Source organism: Scyliorhinus torazame, chromosome 21, assembly GCF_047496885.1.
Source record: "Scyliorhinus torazame isolate Kashiwa2021f chromosome 21, sScyTor2.1, whole genome shotgun sequence".
NCBI classification, from domain to species: domain Eukaryota; kingdom Metazoa; phylum Chordata; class Chondrichthyes; order Carcharhiniformes; family Scyliorhinidae; genus Scyliorhinus; species Scyliorhinus torazame.
In genome coordinates, this window is record NC_092727.1 from 79,493,788 (window position 1) to 79,513,377 (window position 19,590).

At 49.0% G+C, this 19,590-nt stretch overlaps 1 protein-coding gene across 1 annotated transcript in view; it reads right to left on the reverse strand.

The window, feature by feature from the left end:
* The window catches only part of LOC140398366 (integrin beta-3-like), a 229,271-nt gene that overhangs the window by 34,155 nt on the left and 175,526 nt on the right, over nucleotides 1–19,590 (reverse strand). The window contains exons 10-11 of the mRNA XM_072486981.1: nucleotides 13,464–13,896; nucleotides 1,568–1,787 (exon numbers count right to left, since the gene is read on the reverse strand). Coding sequence (XP_072343082.1) covers nucleotides 1,568–1,787; nucleotides 13,464–13,896 — 653 coding nt within the window. The remainder of the gene's footprint in view (nucleotides 1–1,567; nucleotides 1,788–13,463; nucleotides 13,897–19,590) is intronic.

The following is a 19,590-nucleotide window of genomic DNA, read 5'->3' on the forward strand; positions in this document are numbered from 1 at the left end:
ACCCTCACAAACCCTCAGTTTGAGTCCAACTTTTCGGTTTGTATGAAGGTCCACGCCTCTTCAGGCGTTTCGAAGTAATAGTGTTGATCCTTGTGTGTGACCCACAGTCGCGCTGGCTGCAGCATTCCAAATCTCACTCCATTCCGGTGCAACACCGCCTTGGCCCGGTTGAAACCTGCTCTCTGCTGAGCAACCTCCGTGCTCCAGTCCGGGTATATTCGGATCTCTGCATTGTCCCACTTGCTGCTCCGCTCCTTCTTGGCCCATTTCAGGACCCTCTCTCTGTCCGTGAACCGGTGAAATCTCACCACCATCGCCCTTGGCGGCTCATTTGCCTTGGGCCTCCTCGCCAGCACCCGGTGTGCCCCATCCAGCTCCAGCGGCCTCGAAGGGGCCTCCGGGCCCATCATCGCCCCGAGCATCGTGCTCGCGTATGCCCCGGCATCGGCCCCCTCCACTCCTTCAGGGAGACCCAGGATCCGCAGGTTCTTTCTCCTCGACATGTTCTCCAGGTCTTCGAGTCTTCCCGCCCACCTCTTGTGCAGCGCCTCGTGCTCCTCCACTCTCACCGCCAGGCCCAAGATCTCGTCCTCATTCTCACTGACTCTTTTCTGTACCTCCTGGATCTTTACCCCGTGGGCCTTCTGGGTCATCCCTAGTCCTTCAATTGCCGACAACATAGGCTCCAGCATCTCCTTCCGCAGCTCCTCGAAGCAGCGCTTGATGAACTCCTGCAGCTCCGGCCCGCACTCCGCTTTGTCCCCAGCCGCCGCCATTTTGCTTTTCTTCCCTCGCTTCTCCCGCTGCTCCAATGCCGATTTTTTTGGCTGTTTCACTTCTGGTCCGGTCCATAAAAGTTGAAGGGGGACCTCTCTCTTCCCTTCCCCATGGGTTGTCTTCGAAAAAAAATCCGTTGGGGCTCCTCTAACGAGCCCGAAAGTCCGTGATAGCGGGAGCTGCCGATTCGTGCGGCTTAGCTCTGCATAGCCGCAACCGGAAGTTCCACCGATATTCCCTTGTTACATGCATCTCTAATTTCTTGTTAATGCCATTCCCAACCCCACCACTGCAGGTTGGGCGTCTATATATGACACCCACTAATGTTATCCCACCATGAATGACATCCCAATCACACCTAATCCTCCGCTGATCCTGTGCCTCTGTGAGTCCCCGGAAATCTGTTGTCTTTTCAGTTAGTGTTCATCTTTATTTTTTGGTTCATTCTGCCTGCTGAAAAGAAAAAATTGCATTCCTCTAGGATCATGAGCCTTTTCAGCTCATCCTAATGCAATTAAGCATCTTTGACTTGTGTATACTGTTGGAAGATCAGAAATACGACAGAGAATTTGCATACAGCAAGGTCCCCACCAGGAAACCGGAGCACCCGGAGGAAACCCACGCAGACACGGGAGAATGTGCAGATTCCACACAGACAGCGACCCAAGCCAGGAATCGAACCTGGGACCCTGGAGCTGCTGAGCAACAATGCTAACCACTGTGCTACCGTGCTGCCCACACCTCTCTCGAGGTGTGGACAATGTGGAGGGTGAGGGGGCTGTGAACTCACCTTTTTATGGAGCAGGCGTCAGGGCAGGTGGGGCATTTCTCACAGTGGTCTCCATATGCTGCATCCTGACAAACACACTTCCCACACACGCAGCTCCCTCGCCTGCTGCAGACCGATCCAACGGCCGTGATGCAGCTGTCGGTCTTGGTGGTGCAGTTGCAGTAAATGTCGTTCCAATTTGCGAAGCACCTACATTCCCCGCACTCGCACTTGCCATTCCCTGTGGTGGATGTAAAATGGTGGTTAGACTCAAACAGTGCAGATGTAGCAGACTTGCATTTCCAAATGGCATTCAATAAGGTGACACACAAAGGGTTCCTCATGAAGGTGGGGCTGATTTATGGGCCGGGAATCTCCGTTGCGTGTCCGCTACTAACGAGTGTGGAGTATTTGGCCGTTCCATTCACTGGCAGTGGGATTCTCTACTCCCGCAGCTTGTCAATTGGATTTGCAACAAAGTCCCCACCAGGAAACCGGAGCACCCGGAGGAAACCCACGCAGACACGGGAGAATGCCCAGACTCCGCACCGACAGCGACCCAAGCCAGGAATCGAACCTGGGACCCTGGAGCTGTGAAGCAACAGTGCTCACCACTGTGCTACCGTGTTGCTGTAGTTCCTCCGTGCGTTCCTTGAATGTTTGCCATTGTCTATCCACTGTCACCCCACACCACTGGGAAACGCACAACCATGGGCGGCATGGCAGCACAGTGATTAGCACTGTTGCTTCACAGCTCCAGGGTCCCAGGTTTGATTCCCGGCTTGGGTCACTGTCTGTGCGGAGTCTGCACGTTCTCCCCGTGTCTGCGTGGGTTTCCTCCGGGTGCACCGGTTTCCTCCCACAGTCCAAAGATGTGCAGGTTAGGTGGATTGGCCATGATAAATTGCCCTTAGTGTCCAGAAAGGTTAGAAGTGGTTACTGGGTTATGGGGATAGGGTGGAGGTGTGGGCTTAAGTAGGGTGCTCTTTCCAAGGGCCGGTTCAGACTCGATTGGCAGAATAGCCTCCTTCTACACTCAAAATGCATGAAATCTATGAAACCAGAGAATTCCGGAAATTATAATAATAATCTTTATTATTGTCACAAGTAGGCTTACATTAATACTGTAATGAAGTTGCTGCGAAAATCCCCCAGTCGCCACGCTACTCCGCCTGTTCGGGTACACTGAGGGAGAATTCAGAATGCCCAATTCACCTAACAAGCACGTCTTTCTAATATAGAAGATTTGGAGTTGGGGACCAAGTGCAATGTGTCCAAGTTTGCAGACGACACTAAAATGAGTGGTAAAGCAAAAAGTGCAGAGGATACCGGAAGTCTGCTGAGGGATTTTGATAGTTTAAATGAATGGGCTAGGATCTGGCAGATGGAATACAATGTTGACAAATGTGAGGTTATCCATTTTGGTAGAAATAACAGCAAAAGGGATTATTATTTAAATGATAAAATATTAAAACGTGCTGCTGTGCAGAGAGACCTGGGTGTGCTAGTGCATGAGTCACAAAAAGTTGGTTTACAAGTTCAAGAGGTGATTAAGAACGTGAATGGAGTTTTGTCCTTCATTGCTAGAGGGATGGAGTTGAAGATTAGGGAGGTTATGCTGCAACTGCATAAGGTGTTAGTGAGGCCACACCTGGAGTATTGGTCCAGTTTTGGTCTCCTTACTTGAGAAAGGACGTACTGGCACTGGAGGGTGTGCAGAAGAGATTCACTAGGTTAATCCCAGAGCTGAAGGGGTTGGATTACGAGGAGAGGTTGAGTAGACTGGGACTGTACACGTTGGAATTTAGAAGGATGAGGGGGGATCGTATAGAAACATATAAAATTATGAAGGGAATAGATAGGATAGATGCGGGCAGGTTGTTTCCACTGGCAGGTGAAAGCAGAACTAGGGGGCATGGCCTCAAAATAAGGGGAAGTAGATTTAGGACTGAGTTTAGGAGGAACTTCTTCACCCAAAGGGTTGTGAATCTGTGGAATTCCTTGTGCAGTGAAGCAGTAGAGGCTCCTTCATTAAATGTTTTTAAGATAAAGATAGATAGTTTTTTGAAGAATAAAGGGATTAAGGGTTATGGTGTTCGGGCCGGAAAGTGGAGCTGAGTTCACAAAAGATCAGCCATGATCTCATTGAATGGTGGAACAGGCTCGAGGGGCCAGATGGCCTACTCCTGCTCCTAGTTCTTATTTTCCTCACTGCCCTGCCATTTCTCCCTTTAGGACACTCCTTACATCCTACCCCATTTACCAATGCTTTACCTCATTTGCCCTAATATCTCTTTACCTGGCTCTGTGTCAATTTTTCTTTGTTAAACAGACATGGGGTAGTATTTTATGCTCCCCAGGGTGGATTCTGAGGCGAGGGAAGGTAGAATTGAATGGATGGGACTCCTGCCTGGGAACACGCCCATCCTGACCCAGACACAATTTCATGCTTCGGCGGGTAGGGGCCTCTGATGGGAAACCTGCCCTCTCAGCTGCTAAGGTCCTTGGCCACTTGGGTGCCTTTTCCTGCCCAGACTCTATTTTTAGGCTGGAGGATGCAGGGAGGGTGGGAAGCAGATAAAAAAAACTTCTATGAATCTTGGGTGGGAAGCGGGGGGGAGGATGTTGGGGGGGTACGGTCTCAATCTGAATGCTCCCTCTTGAGGACGTTCTCGGGACGTGTTCCAGGCAGAGTGCTGCAGTACCAGGTCTGGCCATTGCAGCGCTGTGTCTAGACGGGTTGGAGAGCTGTCGGCCAATCAGATTGATCGGGGCCAACCGCTCGTCATCTTTAAAGTTCTACCCATGGAAACCAAGCTTGGAAAGTCCACCTGTTGGGAGAGAAAGAATGAGGCAAAGAGAATGAGAAAGAAAGAAAAGTCAGAGGGTGGGAATAAAAACTAGACAGAAGGGGGAATAGGAGAATGTTCGAGAGAATGAGAGAGGGAAGTGTCATGTGAGAGTACCTTTAAGAAATGGGTATTTAAGAAATGTACCTTTAAGAAATGGGTGTTTATCAGTGGTGTCAGAGTGTGGGTGGAGCTGGGCTGCCTGTCAGCTTTTTACTTTCGTTTTAGGCTGTTTGCTGCAGGATGTGTTTTAGTTTCATTTTCAGAGCTGGATAGCTGCAGTCACAGCCAGAAGGTGTATTAATCTCTCTGTAATCTAAAGACTGTAATTCGATGCTTTGGTGATTTAAAACTAACAACTGCTCTCAATAGTGAATTTAAACCTGATCTTTGTGTTTTAAAGGTTTTTATGGATGTTAAAAGTACAGCTTAAGGATTACTTTGTTTTGTATTCTTTAGGGTTTATATTTGAATTAATGGTTGCTAAGATGTTCACTGTATGTTTTAAAAAGGTGAACTTGAGTTCATAGAATAAACATCGTTTTGCTTTAAAAAATACTTTTCCATTTCTGTTGTACCACCCCTGTAGAGTGGGCCGTATGCTCCCCATACCACAATCTATTAAACATTGTGGGTCAGGTGAACTCCATGATACACTTTGGGTTCTCTAAACCCTGGCCCATAACAGAAGGGATAAGGGGATTAAAAAAAGGAGGATAGAATGAAACACAAGACCGCGAGGGGATGAGAGAATGAAAGAAAGAGAAGGAATTACTGGATGGGATTGTCCCTCCAGGATTGTCCTGGTGTCTCCAGGAATTGAAGATATATCTAGAGGACACTGATGTGTGTGACACTGGAGAAAAATCACCAGGACATTAAAAAAGGATTTTTTTTGTCATTTTCTTTGAACATTTCTCCTTGCTTTTTTGTTTATTTAATTACCATAGGAAATCGTTATGTCACAAGTATGATAAGGTTCCCCATGGTCGGCTCATGAAGAAAGTATGGAGGTGTGGGATAGAGGGAAATTTGGCCAATTGGATAAGTAACTGGCTAGCACATAGAAGACAGAGGGTGGTGGTGGATGGAAAATGTTCAGACTGGAGACCAGTTATCAGTGGTGTACCACAGGGATCAGTGCTGGGTCCTCTGCTATTTGTGATTTTTATCAATGACTTGGAGGAGGGGGCTGAAGGGTGGGTCAGTAAATTTGCTGATGACACCAAGATTGGTGGAGTAGTGGATGAGGTGGAGGGCTGTTGTAGGCTGCAAAGAGACATTGATAGGATGCAGAGCTGGGCCGAAAGATGGCAGATGGAGTTCAACCCTGATAAGTGCGAGCTGATTCATTTTGGTAGGAGAAATTTGAATGCAGATTACAGGGTCAACGGCAGGGTTCTGAGGAATGTGGGAGAACAGAGAGATCTTGGGGTTCATGTCCACAGATCTCTGAAGGTTGCCACTCAAGTGGATAGAGCCGTGAAGAAGGCCTATAGTGTGTTAGCGTTTATTAGCAGGGGGCTTGAGTTTAAGAGCCTTGGGGTTATGCTGCAACAGTACATGACCCTGGTAAGACCACATTTGGAATATTGTGTGCAGTTCTGGTCACCTCACTATAGGAAGGATGTGGAAGCATTGGAAAGGGTGCAAAGGAGATTTACCAGGATGCTGCCTGGTTTGGAGGGTAGGTCTTATGAGTAAAGGTTGAGGGAGCTAGGGCTTTTCTCTTTGGACCGGAGGAGGATAAGAGGCGACTTAATAGAGGTTTATAAGATGATGAGGGGGATAGATAGAGTGGACGTTCTGAGACTATTTCCTCCGGTGGATGTAGCTGTTACAAGGGGGCATAACTATAAGGTTCAGGGTGGGAGATATAGGAGGGATGTCCGAGGTAGGTTCTTTACTCAGAGAGTGGTTAGGGTGTGGAATGGACTGCCTGCTGTGTTAGTGGAGTCGGACACTTTAGGAACTTTCGAGCGGTTAATGGATAGGCACATGGAGCACACCAGAATGACAGGGAGTGGGATAGCTTGATCTTGGTTTTGGACAAAGCTCGGCACAACACCGAGGGCCGAAGGACCTGTTCTATCTGCACTGTTCTATGTTCTATGGATGTGTTGCCCACCGAATGTGATTGGTGGGGAGGAGGGGGAGAGGGATGGAGCTGTAATGAAACCCCCAGAAATACATTAAATCACAGTTGGCAAGATTAATCGGAAAATACCAAAATCTTTCTTTAAAAAAAATAAATTTAGAGTACCCAATTCATTTTTTCCAATTAAGAGGCAATTTAGTGTGGCCAATCCACCTATCCTGCACATCTTTGGATTGTGGAGGCGAAACCCACCAAACACGGGGAGAATGTACCAAAATGTTTCTGCTTAACTTTCCATCATCCTGGTATCGGCCTAGAATGGAATTATTGAGCAATCACAGTGACCAATTTCTAACGATGGGTGGGATTTTTTTCCAGCCCCGCCCTCTGCTGGAAATGTCCAGTCCCGCCGAAGGTCAATGGACTTTGGCCGGGCTGCCGAATCTCCACAATGACAGGGCTGGAAAATCCCGGACAACAAGTCAACACCAGATCTGGTCATGAGGGGAGTAGTGGTAGAACCATAGGCCCAAAGTCACTTGCTCCTCCCACTCACCACACATCCTATCTCAAATTACTCGTATACTATATCGTTAAATCATGTTTTCTGAAAGAAAACTATTTAAAGGATCAGAAAGGATAAAAGATTGAGAGACCATCAGCGGCCAAGTGTCACTCCCCTGTGTGATCATCTTGCTCTAATGTGCACAGTCAGGCATACCAAGAGTCTGCATCTCTTTGTGTGCTTTTAGGCAGCTACAGAGACAGCCCTGAGGTCAGCCTAACCACTTCCCTTCCCAATCCAGGAATGTGGTGTAATTAGGGGATTTAAAAAAATCATTTATCTTCGGTGTTCCTAACCCTCGACTGTCATCAGGCTATGATTATGTTCTCTGGTTTGAGGGGAGTGGGCCATGTTGCCATTGGGAGGAAGTGCACACTCCCTATGAGCAAATCGAAACCCTCTCAGGTAAACACTGAGGTGATTTCACCTCAGTGACAGACACCTGGGCTGACCAAAAAGTTAAAAGAAAATCCCAATTTTAATTGGCACTGCTGACCCCATGACCTTTGCCCTTTTTCCTCTACTCAGTTCTGTAGAACAGTTGTCCCAACTTTTCTTACCTTTCTCCGATTGGAATCTCTACTTTGAAGGTTAACTTGCCTTCTCTCTCTCAATGAAGATTCTCTTCCAGCATAGTTGCTCATAAGACCATAAGACAGAGGAGCAGGATTAGGCCGATCGGCCTATCAGGTCTGCTCCGCCATTCAATCATGGCTGAAATGTCCCTCATCCCCATTGTCCTGCCTTCTCCCCATAACCTCTGATCCCTTATTAATCAAGAAATCCCCTCATTAATCGAGAACACCAGATTTGTGCTTGAGGCGCTGTTACCTACAGGGCTGCAGACCAAGAGCTGGAAGGTGGAATTAGACAGAATAGTTATTTCTCATGACATAAGAACATAAAAAGTAGGAGCATTAGTGGGCAATTTAGCCTCTCAAGTCTGCTCCACCTTTTAATCATGTCTGATCTCATCATGGCCTCAACGTCACCGTCCTGCCCATTCTCCGTAACCCTTCAATCCATTACGAAATAAAAATCTGTCTAATTCCTCCTTAAATTTATTCACTGTCCCAGCATCCACCACACTCTGGGATAGCGAATTCCACAGATTCGCAACAGTTTGAGAGAAGTAGTTTCTCCTCATCTATTTTAAATTTGCTACCCTTGATCCTGAGACTATGACCTCTCGTTCTAGTATGCCGCACAAGAGAAAGCATCCGCTCCACGCCTACATTATCCATATCTTTTATCATCTTATATTCCTCAATTTGATCTCCCCTCATTCTTCCAAACTGCTCAATCTCTCTTCATACGACAAACCCCTCATCTCTGGACTCAATCTAGTGAACCTCCTATGTGTTTCTCCACAATATTCTGGTTCAGATTTCTAGGGCTAAACATCTCCACAGAATCCATAGAATGGAGCAACAATGGAAGGATGGCATGATGGCACAGTGGTTAGTACTGCTGCCGCACAGCGCCAGGGACCCGGGTTTGATCCCGGTCTTGGGCGACTGTTTGGAACTTGCACACTGTAACCTTACAATGCCTTGCTAGGGCCATTTCAGATGGCACTTAAGAGTCGGCCCATTGCTGTGTGTCTAGAGTCACATCTAGGCCAGACCGGGTAAGGATTTTCCAGCCCTTCCTGTCAAGGGATCTTCCGGCCCTGACAATGGTGCCCACCTCCCCCCCCCCCGGCACCCCGGCGCAGTGTGTTCCCCAATGGCAGGATGGGTGCACCATGCAAAACGGCGTAAACATTGGCAGGACTGGAAGATCCCATTGGTGGCCAATGGCAAGCCACGTCCGCTGTCAGAAAACACGGCAAAAGGGGCAGGAAAATCCCACCCATTTGTAATGTTCTTGCTATTCTCTGATGAAGGATAGGGGCAGAATTCTCCCATAGCTCTGTCGGCGGGTTGAATGGCAGACACGTGGGAGGGGGTAATTTGGCAAGAGCCCAAAATCAGTTTTACATGAAAGTGAATTTCTCGCAGGACTTTCCACTGGTTCCCGCCATGGTGGATCAGGAAACCCTCTGGAAGCCGGTGTGAAACATCTCACTAATTGGATACAGACGAAGACCTGACTGCAATCTTCCACTCATGCCGGATTCTTCATGATGCCAGTGGGAAAACACGCTGGTCCAGGACATGTCTGGAACAATCTGGCATGCAGATGTCGTGTCTTACCCAAACAATACCTGTGGCTTCCTCCGGGGTTCAGGATGGAGGTCACCAGCAACCTGGAACACCAACACCATGGGTGGGAGGTACATCCACAGGTGGATTTTCCAGATTTTGTGTCATTGAGGAGGTCCATCTTCAAGCCTCCGAATGTTCCTGGAGATTTATCTTCTTTCTTCAACAGTAGGTCAGTGATGTTGGGTGTCTTTTCAAAATGCCACCGAGATATGATGGTGGGACATGAACCATCATGCCCGCCTCACCACGGAATTTGGTGCTAAACCCTCGGGGTCTGTAATTAATGAAGTCAGAACTGGAAGATATGAGTAGATTCCCACTGGCCTCAGCACAATTATTGGGAACTTATGGAAACGATGAATATCCTGACGATAGAATAAAACAACTAAACAGAGGGGGAGATAACCCATCAACAGTGTAAAAAAAGAATTCTAAAAATAGCACTGGTGTAACTTTCTTTCTGAGGGACCTTTACATCTTTAATGTTGAATCATATTCTGAGTATGTTAAGTTTGAACTGTGTCCAGCCCACATACATAATTAATTATTCTGGTTGTGACATTATGGGAATGTGCCCATTCTGTGCAATGGGGTGTGGCTTTTCTGATTCAGTCACATCATCCCAACGCTGAGCGGTGAACTTTGCAGGTTTTGTGCCAGTTCTGGATACTTCTCCGGCCACTGTTAGGTGCCTGTTCCCATTAAAGTGGAAGGCATCATTCCATTCCAATGAGACACACTGTGGAGAAGGCTAAAGACTCGGGATGCTTGAAGATGCTGCAGTGACGTTATGCATATTTTTTGATCAGCAGAGCAACCCATTAGCATTCCAGTCAGTTCTTCCTGTAACCTGCTGAGAAGTCCAGGGTCATCTAATGTGTTTTGTTTGCTCTATAGGGACTGCATAATCGCTCCTCGAAGGGACGCATCCCACTTCTGACATAGTTAAAGCTTGAGATCGCCAACTACGCACAGGGTTAAAAACAGAAAATGCTGGGAAAGACTAAGCAGGTCTGGCAGCGTATGTGACGAGAGAAAATATTGTGTCAACGTTGAGTGTCCAATATGACTCTTTAGAGGACTGAAGGAGAGTCGCACGGACTGGAAACATTATCTCTGTTTCTTTCGCCACAGGTGCTGCCCGACTTGCTGAGTCTTTTGTTTTTATTTCAGATTTTCAGCATCCACTGCATTTTACATTTATTTTATGCACAGGGTTATTTTCTCTTGCTGCTTGTCTGGTCCTATTGTGTGACCAATGTTTATCTGGTGTGGGGCAAAAGGATTGCCAGCTTGCCTCTCCAGAAAGGGGACAGCAGTGAAGCTGGTGCAAGAAAAGAGAGACTCGGGGAATGTTTGTACACACATTCCTAAAGGTGCTGGGCAGGTTAACAATGAAGTCAATAAAGTATCGGAAATCCTAGACATTGTAAATAGAAGCATTGACCAGCAATGGTTGTGAGGTTATGCTAAACCTATGCAAAATGTTAGTTCAACTCCAGTTTAAATAGTATGTCCAATTTGGGGGCCTCACTTCAGGAAGGATGTGAAAACAATGGAGAGCTAGACCAGAATGGTTCCCTGGATGATGTATTCTAGTTGTGTGTCTAGTTGGGCTGGAGAAGTTGCTGGTGTTCTCCTTAAAATAGTGACCTTAAAATAGGGTTGGGGTTGGGGAGATTTGATGGGGCGGAAGGTGTTTCATAAAATCATGAAGGGTTTAAACAGTAAATAAAGAGGAATTATTTCCAATGGCTGAAGGGTCAATAATAAAGATACAGATTTCAGGTGATTGCCAAAAGAACCAGATGTGATGTGAGGAAAAGCAATTTGGGATTTGGAATGCACGGAAATGGGGGAGCAACTGCATTGCTCTTTGAAAGAGTTGCATAAATTTGATGGGCCGAATGGTTTTGTGGTGTTCGTTTGTGACAGTTTATCTATTTGTGAGCCAAGTTACTAACGCAATCACAAAATGGGCATTTATGTAGTTTAGGCATAGGATTACGGAGTACCAGATTGTAGGACGCGACCTTGGGTTCGGAGCTCGAGTTACCAGGTGTGTTACTTTGGAGCCACCGTGACCCCCAAAGAGATCACACTCGCCTCTCTCTGAAGGAGAAGGTACAATATCTTTGGAGAGTGATAAGAAGGTAAGATGTTTTTCAGATAGATATTGGATGAGGATTTTGCTCCTAAATTCTTTCCTTCCTTTTTGAATTTGGGTTATTGGGTAACATCGCACAATTGAATGAGATCTCCACCCCAGAATTATGAAACTTAGAGATGTGCCAAGATATGACTAGGATCTTTGCCAGTAATTTCTTTGGTTTGACTCAGGCTCCGATCTGGTGAGTGGGACTATGGGGAGAAGATACACCTCCAGTCTGACCGAGCCAAAGGAACAAGTGGAGGCAGTCTGTTTGATGTCTATAAATTGTACTCTTCGTGAAACCACGGCAGACTTCCTGTGCACCTTAACTTTGGAGCCCTTTGGCTTGATGAATGTTGTGAAACATCAATCTGTGATTGGTAATTGAAGTCATTTCACACATAAGACCAAGCCTGTGTGTGGTATCAACATGAAGCAACGTCAACATTCCACTCAGAATAGTATATTCTGGGCAGCACGGTAGCATAGTGGTTAGCACAATTGCTTCACAGCTCCAGGGTCCCAGGTTCAATTCCGGCTTGGGTCACTGTCTGTGCGGAGTCTGCACATCCTCCCCGTGTGTGCGTGGGTTTCCTCCGGGTGCTCCGGTTTCCTCCCACAGTCCAAAGATGTGCAGGTTAGGTGGATTGGCCATGCTAAATTGCCCTTAGTGTCCAAAATTGCCCATAGTGTTGGGTGGGGTTACTGGGTTATGGGGATAGGGTGGAGGTGTTGACCTTGGGTGGGGTGCTCTTTCCAAGAGCTGGTGCAGACTCGATGGGCCGAATGGCCTCCTTCTGCACTGTAAATTCTAAATTCTATGATATACAGGGTGCAATACCCAGACTCTGGTCAGGTGTAATGTCCCTGCCCACTCTGATGCAGTGTCTTTCTGCACATGTATAATTACGGGGATTTGACTGAAACTATTCTAAAGTCATATTTACAATGGGGCCTTTAGTGCAATACTTCACAATTAGGGATACATTTTTCCTGTAGCCGTGTATTTTCTGAGTCATTCTCCTAATTTGGGTTCAGCCCAAGGCAACAGGCTCTATATGGTGTTTTATCATGGATTAAATATTGCTGACCGAGTGAAACCTGGTTACAGCACTAGTTAATATCCACTTACCCCAACAGAGATGCTTCAACTGGGATGAGGATGTTCTTCTGCTGTCGGCCATTATAGGAGGGGCATTATCCACACGGCACAGTAGGCCAAAATATGACGACTGGATCATCCAACTCAATAGCCCAATCCTGCTTTCTCCCCATAGCCTTGATCCCATTTCTGCTTTCTCCCCATAGCCTTGATCCCATTCCTGCTTTCTCCCCATAGCCTTTGATCTCATTCATGCTATATCTAGCCGCCTCTTGAATATATTCAATGTTTTAGCATCAACTACTGGGCATTACCCTGTGGTAATGAATTCCACAGGCTCACCACTCTTTGGTTGAAGAAATGTCTCCTCATCTCTGTCTGAAATGGTTTACCCTGAATCCTCAGACTGTGACCCCTGGTTCTGGACACCCACCATTGGGAACATTCCTGTTAGAATTTTATAAGTCTCTATGAGATCCCCCCTCATTCTTCTGAACTCCAACGAGAACAATCCCAACCTCGTCAACCTCTCCTCATATGACATCCCTGGAATCAGTCTGGTAAACCTTTGCTGCATTCCCTTGAAAGCAAGACCATCCTTCCTCAGAGAAGGAGACAAAAACCGAACACAATATTCCAGGTGTGGCCTCACCAAGGCCCTGTATAATTGCAGCAACACATCCCTGCTCCTGTACTGAAAACCTCGCGCAATGAAGGCCAACATACCATTAGCCTTCTTTACCTCCTGCTGCACCTGCATGCTTACCTTCAGTGACTGATGCACAAGGGGGGGGGGGGGGGGGGATGGTCTGCAGGGCCCTTCCCCTCCTTCCCTTGAACCCATGCTTTGTTTTGTGCTTCCCTTGGGTTCCTTCGCCTCCCCTCCCCCCTGCCCCTTTTGTGTGCAATATTTTCAACAAGCAGAGGATTCGGTTACTCACCTGAGCACAGCTTCCCCTTGAAACGTCCACATGAAAAGTCGTCGCATTCGCAGAACTTGCCAGATATGATCCCAAATTCATTACTGTGGCAGACGCACTGTCCACAAAGGCATTCCCCACGATTATTGCAAATGGGGTCGCCTTTCACTGGGAAGCAGGTGGCCTGGTCAGTCGCTGAGGAATCGCTCTCTCTACACTCACAGTGAGGTCCAAGACGGCCAGGGAGACATTTGCAAACTCCACACTCATAAGTCCCATTACCATTGGCGCACTGAGTGATGCTTTCATCTGCACTGTTTTCACAGTCGCAATCACAGTTGAAATTGACGGTCACCTCCAGCGTATCCTTAAACAGAATGGGCTTCACTATAAATGTCTTAGATTTCCCATCCTTCGGACAGTCGACAGCCTCTAGTGTTACTGTAAAATTCACCTGCGAACAAAGGAAGTACTTGCATTAATATAAAGATCCAGATGTACAGAGATGCTTTGCATCCAATAGATTACTTTGAAAGGCAGTCACTGAAGGTTATTGTTTCAGTTCATTTATGCCAGTATTCAATCAGCAATGAGATGAATGACCAGAACAGTTGAGGTAGAATTGACTAAACAAGAATGTTGGCCAGACCAGAAGGATAATTCCCAACTTCTCTTCAAACATTGGCCATGGAATCTTAAAAGTCTCTCTTAATACATAGTGGAATACTTCATAGGTCACTAATGCTCTATAGGTTTTTATTAAACTTGGGACTGACATTGTGTCTGTGATTATTCTCTAGATCACCATCAGATTGTAGATTTCTTTTACCTATGGTTCTATGAATTGCTTTTCTTTGGATTTTGCTAAAATTTGATGTATTCCTGTTGGATGTGGATGCTTTGGAGACATACAGAAGCGGTTTACTAGGATGTTGCCTGGGGTGGAGGGCATTAGCTATGAGGAGAGGTTAGATAAACTCTGTCTGTTCTCACTAAAACGGCAGAGGTTGAGAGGCAACCTGATAGAGGTCTACAAGTTTATGAGTGACATGGACAAAGTGGATAGTTAGATGCTCTTGCCCTAGGGTAAGAGAGTCAAGTACTAGGGGACATAGGTTTAAAGTGCGTGGGAAAATTTTTAGAACAGATGTGCGAGGCAAGAGTTTACACAGAGGGTGGTAAATATATGGAACGCGTTGCCTGGGGAGCGGGTACGATAGTGGCATTTAGGGGGCATCCATACAAATATATGAATAGGGTAGGAATGGAAGGATACAGAATCCGTAAGTGCATGCGGTTTTAGTTTAGGCAGGTACCATGGTCGGCGCAGGCTTGAATGGCCGAAGGGCCTGTCCTTGGGCCAGAACTTAGAACCACACTGGGCGGCAATAGGTTTGAGAACTAACCGGCCCACTTCCTTTGACAAAATCAGGATCCCGCCATGGCTTGGCGAGCAATCAATAACCAGCAGTGTGTACGTGTGTGTGTGTGTGCGCGTGTGTGTGGGTGGGGGGGGGCTTAGATGGGGGGGCACCCCTGGGGTTGGGGGGAGGAGGTATCTCAGTACCTGCAGGTCCGCCATGCAATCCTCTGGGTCGCGAGTACTCATTACGGGGTTACGGGGGCAACCCCAGCCCCTGCTGTCTGTCCCACCGACCATCCATAACTTCCACTAACCATGGAGGCCTCACTTCACACCTCCAAGTGGATTCCCATGGGTAGGTGTGCCATGTGGGAGTTATTGCCTAGAATCCCAATCAGACCATGAGGCCTGGACACTGTGCCTGAGCACTGCAGGAAGCAACAACGTAGATGCAGCAGCCAACACCAGAACTCCATGACCAGAGGATGGGCATGTGCTCCGAGGATGGGACTAGCACCCGGTCCAGGTAATGGTACGTGCAGGTGTCTGGGGTAGAGGGTCTGGGTTCCGGTGATAAGGGGGTCCTGCTGCAGCCGGACATTCATGGGCAGGGAGTGTCGGATGGAAGGGAATGTGGGGGGTTGCAATGGGGGAATGGAAGGTCCTGGGGTGGAAGACGCCACTGGTTGTCAGTCTCTCACCCTCTCCAGTTCCTTATGGATATTACATGATATGGATGATATCTTGGACCCCGTGGAGGCTGCCGTCGTGGTGTTGCTGGCAGGCCAGGCGGCCAGATGCTGGAGAAGGCAGTGGCAGCAGCATTGACAAACGATTGAGACGGTGGCCTACGTGCAGGACCCAGGACCCCACTCCACACCCTGAAGAACTGGCTGCCCATCAGGTCAGGGAGGAACCCAGAGGTGGAGGCTGGCGACGGCCCAAGATGTACAGGCGCCGTTGGTCTTTTCATAGATTTCATAGAATTTACAGTGCAGAAGAAAGCCATTCGGCCCATCGAGTCTGCACCGGCTCTTGGAAAGAGCACTCTACCCAAGGTCCACACCTCTACTCTATCCCCATAACCCAGCAACCCCACCCAACACTATGGGCAATTTTGGACACTTTTGAACAGATGACTGACAGCATGTGCTGTAGGAGGCTCCACCTCAACAAGGGGACAGTGAGACTTGTGGACTTGGCACCATGTGGAGAAGGAGGATACCCGCTCCGGTGGCCATCAAGGTCACCACAGTCCTGAACCTCTATGACTCAGGGTCATTCCTCAGGGTCATTCCAGGGTTCGAGCGGGGACTTGTGCGGCATCTCACAAGCTACAGCCCATTAGTACATCCATCAAGTCACAGATGCCCGGGCAGCAAACTATATAAATTTTGATCTGGACCAGGTCCATCACGATGCCCGGGTAGCAGGCTTCTCCGCCATTGCTGGGATGCACCAGGCCCAGGGGGTAATAGATGGCACGCATGTCACCTTGCACGCATCAGGTCATCAGGGAGTGCACTACATCAACAGGTTAGGTTGGGCAGCACGGTAGCATTGTGGATAGCACAATTGCTTCACAGCGCCAGCGTCCCAGGTTCGATTCCGGCTTGGGTCACTGTCTGTGTGGAGTCTGCACATCCTCCCCGTGTGTGCGTGGGTTTCCTCCGGGTGCTCCGGTTTCCTCCCACAGTCCAAAGATGTGCAGGTTAGGTGGATTGGCCATGATAAATTGCCCTTAGTGACCAAAAAGGTTAGGATTGGTTATTGGGTTACGGGGATCGGGTGGAAGTGATGGCTTTAGTGGGTTGGTGCAGACTCGATGGGCCGAATGGCCTCCATCTGCACTGTATGTTTTATGCTCTATGTCTATTTTAGGAAGGGGTTCCACTCCCTGAACGTCCAGCTCGTGTGTGACCACCACATCAAGATCACGTGCCTTTGTGTATGCTTCCCAGGCAGTGTGCATGCTCTTGGGCGATAAGGGATACCTGCTGAGGACTTGTCTGGTGACGTTGGTACGGAGGATGGTGACCGATGTGGAGACCCGATACAATAAGACCCGTGCTGCCACCCTGGCTGTCATTGAGCGGTGCAGCGAACCCAAAGTGCGGTTCCAATGCCTCGACCGCTCTGGTGGTGCACAGCAGTACACAGCGCCGCCCACTTTCTGGTGGTCTGCTGTGCGCTCCACAAGCTGGTACAGCAGTGGGGCGATGTGCTGGAGGTGGAGGGAGAGGAACATGCGGCCACCTCCGAGGAGGCACACGACCAGGAGGGGCTGGAGGACGAACCCAGGGAGGACCCGCTGGACCTCATCCTTCACAGAGAACATAGCTGCATCCACCATTTTGCCCCTCCTCCCCCGTTCCCTTCACCTGCCCCCGCACCGTGTTCCACTCTCCCAGGGTGATGGGACCGTGTTGGCACAGCCAGCGGGTCACTGCCAGCGGGTCACTGCCAGCGGGTCACCGTCAGCGGGTCACTGCCAGCGGGTCACTGCCAGCGGGTCACTGCCAGCGGGTCACTGCCAGCGGGTCACTGTCAGCGGGTCACTGCCAGCGGGTCACTGTCAGCGGGTCACTGCCAGCGGGTCACTGCCAGCGGGTCACCGCCAGCGGGTCACTGCCAGCAGGTCACTGCCAGCGGGTCACTGCCAGCGGGTCACTGCCAGCAGGTCACTTTCAGCGGGTCACCGCCAGCGGGTCACTGCCAGCGGGTCACTGTCAGCGGGTCACTGCCAGCAGGTCACTGCCAGCGGGTCACCGCCAGCGGGTCACCGTCAGCGGGTCACCGTCAGCGGTTCTCAGCGGGTCACCGTCAGTGGGTCATCGCCAGCGGGTCACCGTCAACGGGTCACCGCCAGCGGGTCACCGCCAGCGGGTCACCGTCAACGGGTCACCGCCAGCGGGTCACCGTCAGCGGGTCACTGCCAGCGGGTCACTGTCAGCGGGTCACTGCCAGCGGGTCACTGTCAGCGGGTCACTGCCAGCGGGTCACCGTCAACGGGTCACCGCCAGCGGGTCACCGTCAACGGGTCACTGCCAGCGGGTCACCGCCAACGGGTCACTGCCAGCGGGTCACCGCCAGCAGGTCACTTTCAGCGGGTCACTTTCAGCGGGTCACCGCCAGCAGGTCACTTTCAGCGGGTCACTGTCAGCGGGTCACTGTCAGCGGGTCACTGTCAGCGGGTCACTGTCAGCGGGTCACTGTCAGCGGGTCACTGCCAGCGGGTCACTGTCAGCGGTGCCGGGGGGAGAGAGGCGGTGCCGGGTGGGGGGGTGGTGGTAGAGAGGCGGCGCCGGGGGGAGAGAGGTGGTGCCGGGGAGTGAGGTGTGGATAAAACAAAGAGTGATGTCATAGGAAAGTGGTAAGTTCATTGGCTGGTAAGTAAATGCAAATTTGCGTTACGTATTCTAATTTACTTTCAGTTTGAGGTAAAAAGGAGGAACATTTTCCAGTCAGAAAGACTAATACCCAGCTGGAAATTTAAATTAAATAACTAAATTAAAAACTAGTTAAATAAAATAGAGGTACAGGGCCAGGCAATGGTGGATCCCATTGTGGTTCCTGGTGAATACATCTGTAGCATGTATTGGTTGCTTGAGGAACTCAGAGCTGATGAGCTGGAATATGGGCTTCAGGCATTTCAACACATCAGGGAGGGGGTGAGTTACCTGGACATTGTGTTTCAGGAGGCAGTCATACCCCTTAGATTAACTTCCTTGAATTCGGCCAGTGGTCAGGGACAGGAGGGTGTGACTGCGAGTGAGGTAGATAGAGGGATCCAGGAGGTAGAGTTGCAGGAGCCTCAGTCCTTGTCCGTGTTAAACAGGTTTGAGATTCTTGCTCCCTGTGCGGATGAGATCGGGGACTTTGGGGAGGATGTGCTAACTGACCACAGCACTGTGGTACAGGGAGCCATTCAAGTGGAGGAAGAGAAAAGAAATGTCATTGTGACTGGGGATAGTATAGTTACGAGCATTGACACTGGTTCTCTGTGACTTGGATTGAGAGTCCGAAGTTTGCGTTGCCTGCCTGGTACTCGGTTTCGGGATATCTCAACTGGGCTGCAGAAGAACTTGGAGTGGGAGGGTAAAGATCCAGTTGTCGTAGGCCACGTAGGTACCACCAACATATGTAGACAAGAATAGAGGTTCTGCTGAAGGAATATGTGCAGAGGCTATATTAAAAAGCAGAACCAAAAAGGAAATAATCTCCGGATTACTATCTGAGCAACGAGCTAATTGGCACAGGGTCAATAAGATTAAAGAGGTAAATGCATAGCTCAAAGGTTAGTGTGGGAGGAATAGGTTTCAATTCATGGGACATTGGCACCAGTACTGGGGAAGGAAGGAGCTGTTCTGATGGAACAGTCTTCAGCTGAATCAAGCTGGGACCAGTCTTGGCGAATTGCATAACTAAGGCTCTAGATTTTCTAGTCCCACTCAAAAAGATAATGGACCTTCGGCTGGTCTGTCATATTTTCCACTCCACCCTGGACGATTTCTGCTGCGGAACACTCTCCAACTCTCCTGCCTCCTTCAGAAACCTTCTCAACTCCAATCTGACCATTCTTTCACTCACCTCTATCAATTTCCTACTTTCCGAGGTACAAGTCATGTGCCAAAGCAGTAGTTGAGATGAACAACATGGATGAGCGCAAGAGGGGGTTGTCAGAGGAAATGGGTGAGATTCTTAATGAGTACTTTGCATCGGTATTCACCAAGGAGAGGGACATGATGGGTGCTGAGGTTAGGGATGGATGTTTAAATACTCTAG